We start from the raw sequence: 10833 nt of genomic DNA, 5'->3' as shown, positions 1-10833 counted from the left end.
TAATGTTATGAGATTTAAGCTAATTAGTTTGAACCTTTTTTTTTGTGTGTGGGTTATAATTTGCATAATTTACATTTATTTCCTAATTTTTTATGGTAGTTATGAGATCAGTCAAATCAACCAAACCCGTACAGAGATTTGTTAGTGAAAATAACATAAAATGTAAACTTTTTCTTAAGAAACGTTTTGATAACTATCTGGACATTATAAAGATAATAAATTATAAATATAATTATAAATGAAAATTACTGTGCATGTTTAACAGGCAACATGCAAAAAGGCATGCTTAACAAACCTTAAGACTTAGTAAAAAACAAATCTGATATTTTGCGTACAAAATCCTTTTAATGTTTACCGATAATTTGCCAAATTTCATGAACATGTGCTTACTAATTTTAAAAGTTACAGCATGAAAACTATAACAAGCACAAAGTGGTTACAAGGTTGGTCCCAGGGACTGAGCCCATCCTGAAAGAGTTAAAAGATGCTGGTGGCAAGTTTTTTTTGTTGAAAACTATGAGATGGCTGAGAGTGTAAATGCTTTCCCCTGTTTTTCACAAGAGTGTGTATTAGCATACATTCTTACCCCCAAGCATTCCGTGAGAAATATTGAAATGTATTTGATTCATGTTGATATTAATCCACTGATAAATAATAAAGATAAGGCACAGTGCCAGAAAGAGTTTGTATTAGCATACATTCTTACCCCCAAGCATTCTGTGAGAAATATTGAAATGTATCTGATTCATTTTGATATTAATCCACTGATAAATAATAAAGATAAGGCACAGTGCCAGAAAGGGTCAATTGGGTCCTTCGAATTGTGGGATGATTGCACTGTCAAATGATTGGGAATTTTCTGTGAACAAAATCTGTATACACTAAACTTGTCACCTGTTGCATGGCTTGAACCTGTGATACCCTTGTGGATACCAGAATTAATGATAGTGCAACTTTAGCTGAATTTCTAAGATTAAGTATAAGAAATGTAAAGTTTGGTTGGAACATTCTGAATTTAGGTCTCAAAAAAAAATCACCTATTTTTTGAAAAACTGCCTTTTTTCATTTCTGGCTCTACATGTATGTAAAAAGTTTAAAGCATATGAAACAGTAATATATTTGTAAAGATAGATAATAAAGAATCATGTGTTAAATTAATTTTAAGGATTAATAGTGGGATCATATGATTTTTGTACTTGTATTGTAACTTTAAACAAACAACTATTTTGTCATTTTGTTGAAATTTTTTCCAGTAATTTTTATGGTGAGAAAGAATAATAAATGTATTAAAATAGTTTCTAATAATAATTTTTTTTAAATATACAGATTTCTGTGTGATTGTATTAACTTATTGATCATTGAATTAATGTTCTAGAACTTCAAGCAAGAGAAACACTCCTCAACGAAATGAAACAGAACAAAAAGCTACTCATTCTTCCCAGAAAGATGAAAATTGTAGAAAGACAACTTCGAACAAACCAAGTGATTGTAGAAGATTAGGAGGTTCTCGGCAAGAACAACAGAATACATGTAACAAGGAAAATCCCAAAAGAACTGTTTCTGATTCGGGTAAAATAAATAAAATGTTATAAAGTTACATAAGCCATAGCATAGTGTATTATCAGAAAAAATAAAAGGAGTTTGATTGGATTTTGTAGGAACTATTCACATATTACTAGATTTCAGAACATATTTACCAAGAGTTTAATATTTCTTCAAACTATAATATTTTTGCACCATGAAAAACAAAATGAAAGTCAATGCCAAACATCCTGATTGCGAAAATTTTCATCTTAATTAAAGAATCTGTCCTAGACTTGAATTCTGTCAATGCAAGTTCTGTTTTGGAGAACTGGTGTTTTATATTATATTGTCTTAGTTTTTTCTGTTGACTAGTGATTAAGATTTTTTTTTTAAATACAAATCATACATGAACAGATCTGAGTAGTACAAATACAATCTAATCAAAAAAATACCTCGTATGGGAAAAAAAGGTGTGGCCAAAAAAAAATAGATTCAGCTTGTGACTTAAAGGAATGAAATCAAAATTGGCATCCAAACTGATAGATACACTTATAGTATTGATAGGAATTTTACAGAAATTATTCAGTCATTAGTTAGCCAGGCTGCATTTTGTGTTCAACTTAGGCATGATGATGAGTAAAACAAAATACACAGCCTGGCTAACTGACAAATGAATATTTGCTGTAACATTCTTGTCAATGCTATAAGTGTAGCTATCAGTTTGGATGCCAACTTTGATTTCATTCCTTTAAGTTGCACACTCAAGCCTTTTTGTCCGCACCTTTTTTTTCACACCTAAGGTGTTTTTAATTAGATATCATAACTTTTCGTCAATACACACCAACAAACCACAGTAAGTAAAAAGGTGACATTCGATAGTAACCATCATTAGCTTTAGGATCACAACCCTATTATTTGGAACAGACCTATACTTTACTATTTCTTCTCTAAAACAATGTTAATAACTTCCATTATAGTAATGCCACAGAATCTAGATTAACAGTTTCTTGTCATCAGTTGCATGCACTTGGTACAGCCATATCAGGCATCATTATTTATGCTAATTGCTTAAGCTAGTATCATGTGATGCTAAATGCTCTTTAATTAGGAGAATTTCATAAAATTTAGCAAATTTATGCATAAAAGTTGGCAATGAATAATTAATAATAACCGTCCACCCTTATGATTCTTTCGAAAACTTGAGCTAGAAACTGCTAATCTAGTTTGCTTGGCCTAACAAATACTTATGTATCTGCTAGTCCTTTCACCTTATAGTTTTGGTCCTCTAAGTCAGCCGTCTATAATCCAAATAACAAAAAATTAAAAATGGTCCACCTTTACTCTGTAAGAAAAATTTCATACCGATAACCCAAATGACTTTTTGTGTAGATGTGTGCCAAAATATTGGTCAAAATTGAGCAGTTTTTGTTGAATAATTTTGCACACATGGCTTATATTTAGATCAAATTTGACACACAATTGTAGGTTGTAAAGATCTATCAGTATACAGAATTTCAAAATAATCCATGAAAGTATGTTTTTCTATCAAATAAAGTTTCCAGACTTTCAGTGCAAAGAAAAATAAAAAGGAACAAATTCAATCAAAATTTGAGATTTTATATCTCGTGTATTTCCAAATAGATTGCCTTGAAACTTGGTATTGAAGTAAGAGTCCAGTAGAGCACATCCACTGGAAATATGTGATAGTTTGGATTACCACAGTCAGAGATACAGAAAGTAGAAAATCAATAAACTATCACTCTGTTAATAACACAGTGTGTCCTGCAGCAGGTTGTTTTGGCAGCACGATACCGTGTGTCTTGATACCAAGAGAATTACATTGATTACTTTGTAATAATTGTATTATGAATAAACTGTTTACATATGTGTGTAATTTTAGAAAATGGCTTTTTATGGCAATATCACAGAATCTACACTGGGCAGTATGTATGTTTGTAGCTTGGTTATGATTATTTATGTAATTTAATGACAAAGGACTCTTTTTTTTAATATTATTTTTACTGACTCAAGAATGAATTGTTTCCAACATTTCTACCATGCCTTTTTAATAAATGATGAAACTTGCTTACAGTATTTAACCAAATAACCTCATGATTAATAACAACCAGAATGTTTTAAATTGATTTCAGGATAATAGCATTACCTCAGATATAAAGAAAGTTCAGCAGATGTCACAGTTTTGTCTGATCAATCACAGCAGTTGTTTTAAGTGTGCTCGTCCAGCATCCAGAAAGCATTGCATACTGGTAACAACAGACATTACATCAACAACATGTATCTCCTCTGGTATGCTAGCCTCTTCCCAGAAAATTGTATCTTTAGGGTCTGGAATTGTGCTAGGCTTCCCACAGTACGCTCGTGAGTTCAGACTGGTATCGGGTCCACTAAACAAGATGGCATTTCCAAAAAAAAAAAGTGACATGAAATTATTCTGTCTCAAAATTGCTCCCCAAAGGCGTGTTTCATCTGGTTACCAGTGCGTAGAGGAGCACCAGCCTGCATGAAAACTGTAGTGTTTATCACATTGTTTGTGGTTCCCAGAAAGGGTGAAGTGTCTTACCAATAAAATCATCACATCATGTTAAATCTGTACCCTTCAGTACTTGAATAGGATGCAACTTGTAAGGAAACATTTGCTAATTTGGCTGAAGAGTCTTCCAAACATTTTTAATTGGCAAATACAGACACTGACCAACATCACATTGGTGATTTGCCTATATGTGGCTTATTACAGTTGCAACTTGTCATTTGAAATTTGTTTATGAACTTGTGAACACCAACACTGTAATAAGACCCTCAAGATGTTATGCATTCTAAGATACTCCCTCAGATTTTCCTTCAGCACTGCAACCTTTAGTGTAATAAAATTTGACTAGTTCACCTCTCTGCACACTTCTCAGTTTCATGTTTACTGGATGAGCCTCACTGTGATTAACAGGCCCATTTATACCCATGCAAAATATGTATGTGAAGGAAACCACAGTGGTACCCTTAGTGCAACATGTACCATTTATATTTGCATAATGTTCCCAGGCACCCTTGTGTAATTTCATCTTCCCATACCATACTGTTTGTGAGATATGACTCACTGAACTGCAAAACGTTTTTTTACTATCCCTATTTGTTTGTTTTATAGAACAAAGCTGCATTGGACTATCTGCTACATCCACTGTGGGGGAATTGAACCTCATATTTAGGCATTGTAAGTCCATAAACTTACTACTATCACCGTGTACTTTAAATAAGTCATTACTGAAAACAAAAGGATTTCTTGTAATAAGTCCACCTCTTTTTATAAGTAGTCAGGTTTTTACATATGTAAGTATGGGCCAGATTCTTTACAGTAGGTGTCTGTGATTTGTTGGTGATAAATTTCAATAATAAATAAACAGCACACAGTCCACTTGTTTTAAAATTATATATTAAGATAAGTCAAATGTATCTACAAATGTTTGTTACACAGTTAATTGCCACAGTTTTATTCAGAGCTTTAAATAATCACCTCTTTTTCATCAAAGTCCACACAGTCTGGTTCAGTTACTTTAGAACACAATTGAGAAGAAAAATTATTCTTCTCTACTCTGTTGTTATAATACAATCTGTGATAATTTCACTTCAAAAAAAAAGTGCCACTATATGCTCTTTATGTCTAACCTTGCAAACGCACAATCTAGATTTATATGACAATATCTCTCACTAACAAGATATTATGATGTAATAATACTCAATAAAAACTTTGAAGGTTCTAAAACATGATGCAATAATACTCAATAAAAACTTTGAAGGTTCTAAAACATGATGCAATAATACAACTATTGCCAATTTATGACAGTTGAACTATACAACGTATGATATGCACAGCTATGTAAACAAACCTGCGATGAACTATTGCTTCTAAAAATAACTAAATTTAACACTCAAGCTATACTTAAAATTGAAACAGTTGTATATACCTAACAGGTACAAATGAGTAAAGGATTACTGACTAGGACCAAAAAAGTCATAAATGGCTGTTTCACCATTTTCATATTATATACATTTTAACTTTAAATACAAAGTTGTTTGATTCAACCTTCCTTGGAGCCGCTAAATGTGCTCTAACTTTGAATGTACAAAGTATATTTCATGGAATCTGGCAATCTTTCAGATATTTTAATAAAATATTTTTACTAAAGATTGGCCTATGAATTTACAAACCTTTTACCATGTCAGTCAAATCTCATTTGCATAATTTCTAGAACTTCTTAACCCTATTACAACAGGTTTGTGTATTTTACATGACCTTCTAACCACCACAAAACCATGACTCTGAAAGTACTTAATGTATATCCATGAAATTTGACAAACTTTTAGTGAACATTAAACAATAGGGAATCCTCAATAGCCACAGCACTTGAAATTTTTTTAGGCATGATTAGAGTAAATTAATCTACGATACATTTTTTTTTTCATTTTTTATTACCTGTATTTTTGTGTGCCAGCAATACCAAGCATGGCATGTGCATTAACCTGATTTTATTACTCATCTCTTCTGGCCTACCCTCAAATTAAAACTCTTTTAGGCAAGATTAGAATAAATTAATCTATGAGAACTTGGGCATGATCAAATACATCATTCAAAAGGGTTTGACCTCTTGAGTCCAAAACTGTAATTAGCTCAAATCGATCAACAGATGATGGACATATGAGCTGAAAGATTGTACTTGAAAAAAAAAAACACAAAAATACTCAGAGTTGTTCTGTGAGCCACTATGCTGTGGCTCAAAATTTTTAATAAGATATTTTTACTAAAACTTTGTCCATAGTTATATATGATGTCAGAATATTGACTGCTCTGATGCAAAGTGATTTTCATGTTAAGATTAAAAATATTTTATTTGTCTGAAAATTTTAAAATTTTCATTTGCCTAATCCCTAAAATCATTTAAATGAATATCAAATGTTTTGTTTTTCAGAAAAACTTTATATTTTGTCTGTTATTTTCTTTACTCTGACTATATATAGCATTGGTTGATTTGACCAACCTCATTACCACCATAAAAAAATTAGGAAATAATTCTACGTTAATTTTTTTTTCATTCTGGAATAACTGCAAATTGTAATAGGAAACCACAATTTTTTATCCTAAACAGCTTAATTCTTGTAACATTATACATCTATTTATACCTGATTTTGTTGTTTTATTGTCTTTCTTACTGTGTCGTACTGATAATCCTGCCACAAAAGCTGTAAATCACTCGGCAAACATGTAGCTCATAGTATCCAATTGAATTACGTAATGCATAAACTACTCGTGAGCATACTTCATGAAGAATGTTTATTATTATTATTATTTCTCTTTATTTTAACAAATCTAACCTAAAAGGTTTCTAACTTTAATTTTAATTACTTTTATAATAATGAATAAAAAATCCATATGAAAAACAAGAAATGTACTACTTACCAGGGTCTTTTTTTGTTTTGCTATTGACTGTTGATGAAACTTAAGCCTACTTTTTTATACTAATGGTACTGCCACACTAAATAATTTTTTATTTAATTAAATAAGGCACCAAAGAACACAGAATAATAACAAGTAAAAAGCAGACAATGCCCTATAACTATTATAATTTTTCTGCCTTTCTAACTATGTGATAAGAACCATTAAAAATTCAGCTAAGCTCGTTGATGTATATCCTGTGGGAATAAAGTTTGAAATTAAGAAACTAAAACTTAGATAATATAAAAAAATGGTTTAATTTTGAACTGTACTTTTATATCAAGTTCGTTAACATACATTGATAATAAAGTTTTTAATTAAATTTTAAATGTTACTGTAGAAAGAGTTAACTTTCTATTTTTTATATAGTATTAAATTTTATGAGGAAATTTCATGTTATGCACTTGTAGACAATTTAGAAGAAAGACAAATATTAATCAACCCAATTATTTTTTCTGTTTAGATGTGTTGAAGAATAGTGGGTCTGGAGACCAGAACTCAAACTCTGAAGCAAGCCAGACTTCTTCCCCAAGGTATGGGATTATTAGTTTGGGTGTACAGTCTAACAAAATTATTTAGAGCATCAAGCAAATTACTCTATAATGGAGATGATTTATCTTTGTGTAATAAAATGGATTATGATATGACTTTGTCACATTATCAAATCCATTTATGTTACTCATTATTATAGCTGGGCAATTAGTGGAATTGGGTAATTAATTAATCATTATACTCATTAATCAATTACATTAAACTTAACTGATTATTCTCACATGAGACAAATCTTACCATTTTCGTTCCCTGGTGAGACAGCTGTAAGTCTACGGATTTACAATGCTAAAATTAGGAGTTTGATTCCCCTCGGTGGACACAGCAGATAGCCAGATGTGGCTTTGTGTTTTTTTATACAATTCTCAGCTTGTTAAGGGATTTTATAAATACTTTTTTGTACTGTTGTACATTTCATCTGTTAGAATACTTCAGATAAAACAATTTAAGATTAAGGAACTTTTTTTTGTTGTAAACTCTTGTACACGACAATAAAAACATTGTAAAACACAACCTGTAAAAAATCTAAAAATACAATTAAGACTGTTTTGTAGGTTTTCTTCTACAGATTTTCAGAAGATTATACTAAAACTGGAATTTGTTTTGATGAAAATAAACAATTCATAATATTGATTATAAACTGTAAATAGTTTGTCAAAATGTGATGTATGAACAGTTATAAAAACTACACAATATGTCTGATTTGTAAAATATTGTAGGTGTATTACATTAGTTCTTTTTCCATATTTTTGTGTGTGTGTGTATGTACTAGTGATTAGTTAGCATACTAGACTATCATCTTGAAGGTTCATGGTTCATGTCTTGTAGCTGCAAAATAATATTTCACACTGTAGTCGTAGGTTCTTTATGAGAGTGACAGTCAAATCCAACTACTTGATTAGACTAGACAAAGAATCAGCTGTTGGTACCGTTAAATAGTCTTCTTCCTTCACCAATCATTTCAAAATTAGGGACAGCTTTAACAGATAACCTTAGTGTAGTTTTGTAACAAACAAATATAGGTTTATTGCTCTGTCATTGGGCTTGCTAGATCAGCTAAATGATAATATTGTTGAACTAAATGAACGAGAGAACTGAAACTGCCCTAACAGCTGTTTAAAGAGTATCTGGGTTGAATGATGAAATAGGTGCAGCAGATCTAATGAAAAAGAAAGAACTGGATCAATAAACTGAAACTAAGTTAAGTAAGAAATTGGCCAGCGTACTTTTGAAGGAGTAGACTAAAGTTGAAAAAACTGAATGAATAAACTTGTATTAGTGGAAAAGCTGTAAGAAGCTGAGATAAAAGAGAAATTATCCAGAGTTTCATTGTTTTATAGTTTATTGGAGAAAACCAAATCAAATAAGCATACTCTTAAGCTTTTGTTTTTCTTAAATCCAAAACAGTATATAGTTTAACTTAATGGTTACTAGTTAGAAACAGGTAATCTTTATCCAAAACAGGCAATAATTTAACTTAATGATTACTAGTTAGAAACATGTAATCTTTCTCCAAAACAGTCAATAATTTAACTTAATGATTGCTAGTTAGAAACAGGTAATCTTTCTCCAAAACAGTATATAGTTTAACTTAATGGTTACTAGTTAGAAACAGGTAATCTTTATCCAAAGCAGTCAATAATTTAACTTAATGGTTACTAGTTAGAAACAGGTAATCTTTCTCCAAAACAGGCAGTAATTTAACTTAATGGTTACTAGTTAGAAACATGTAATCTTTCTCCAAAACAGTCAATAATTTAACTTAATGGTTACTAGTTAGAAACAGGTAATCTTTCTCCAAAACAGGCAGTAATTTAACTTAATGGTAACTAGTTAGAAACATGTAATCTTTATTCAAAACAGTCAATAATTTAACTTAATGGTTACTAGTTAGAGACAGGTAATCTTTATCCAAAACAGTCAGTAATTTAACTTAATGGTAACTAGTTAGAGACAGGTAATCTTTATTCAAAACAGGCAATAATTTAACTTAATGGTTACTACTTAGAAACAGGTAATTTTTATACAAAACAGTCAATAATTTAACTTAATGGTTACTAGCTAGAAACAAGTAATCTTTCTCCAAAACAGTCAATAATTTAACTTAATGATTACTAGTTAGAAACAGGTAATCTTTATCCAAAACAGGCAATAATTTAACTTAATGATTGCTAGTTATAAACATGTAATCTTTTTCCAAAACAGTCAATAATTTAACTTAATGGTTACTAGTTAGAAACAGGTAATCTTTATACAAAACAGTCAATAATTTAACTTAATGATTACTAGTTAGAAACGGGTAATCTTTATTGAAAACAGACAATAATTTAACTTAATAGTTACTAGTTAGAAACAGGTAATCTTTATCAAAAACAGTCAATAATTTAACTTAATGGCTACTAGTTAGAAACAGGTAATCTTTCTCCAAAACAGACAATAATTTAACTTAATGGTTACCAGTTAGAAACAGGTAATCGTTATCCAAAACAGAGATTTTACTGGATAGGTATGAGGCAAGATGTGGAAGAATGGTGCAGGATCTGCAGTACATGTTGCGCTAAAAGTGGATCCAAACATAAGGGATGTGCTCCAATGAAGTTATATCAAGTTGGTGCACCAACGGAAAGAGAAGCCATTGACATTGATGGTCCTTTGCCTCAAACTCGTGCTGGAAACAGATACATTCGTGTGGTGATGGATTATTTCACCAAGTGGCCTGAGGCATATGCAATACTAAATCAGGAAGCTACAACTGTAGCTTTGGCTATTAGTGATTTCTTCTTCAGATTTGGTATGCCATACGAACTGCATTCAGATCAAGACTGTAACTTTGAATCAGCTGTGTTCCATGAATGCTGCAAGATGTTTGGCATCCAAAAGACCAGGACTACGCCACTCCACCTACAGTCTGATGGGATGGTAGAAAAGTACAACTGGACATTGGAACAGGAATTGGCAAAGTTTTGTTATAGCTGCCAAGATGACTGGGATGTCTTACTCCCTCCACTGTTGATGGCCTATAGAACAGCAGAGCATGAAGCCACTGGATACACTCCAGCAAAGCTGATGTTTGGTCGGGAACTTCGGTTGCCAGTGGATCTGCTAACAAAATGCCCACCTTTTGAAGAGTTGCCTGAAAATGTGTCAGAATTCGTGAAAGTGTTATCGGAAAGGATGGATGATATTCACCATCAAGTGCGTTTAAACTTGAAAATGTCTGCTGATTACATGAAGCTATGTTATGATGAGAGATCTATTGA

At 31.4% G+C, this 10833-nt stretch overlaps 1 protein-coding gene across 1 annotated transcript in view; it reads left to right on the top strand.

Moving 5' to 3' along the window:
- The window catches only part of LOC106474818, a gene marked incomplete at its 3' end in the record, with an annotated part of 21258 nt that overhangs the window by 5400 nt on the left and 5025 nt on the right, over positions 1-10833 (top strand). The window contains exons 2-3 of the mRNA XM_022403116.1: positions 1376-1569; positions 7488-7557. Coding sequence (XP_022258824.1) covers positions 1376-1569; positions 7488-7557 — 264 coding nt within the window. The remainder of the gene's footprint in view (positions 1-1375; positions 1570-7487; positions 7558-10833) is intronic.

The sequence above is a fragment of the Limulus polyphemus genome, unplaced genomic scaffold, assembly GCF_000517525.1.
Source record: "Limulus polyphemus unplaced genomic scaffold, Limulus_polyphemus-2.1.2 Scaffold7721, whole genome shotgun sequence".
NCBI classification, from domain to species: Eukaryota; Metazoa; Arthropoda; class Merostomata; order Xiphosura; family Limulidae; genus Limulus; species Limulus polyphemus.
This window is presented reverse-complemented; position numbering and strand designations above follow the sequence as displayed.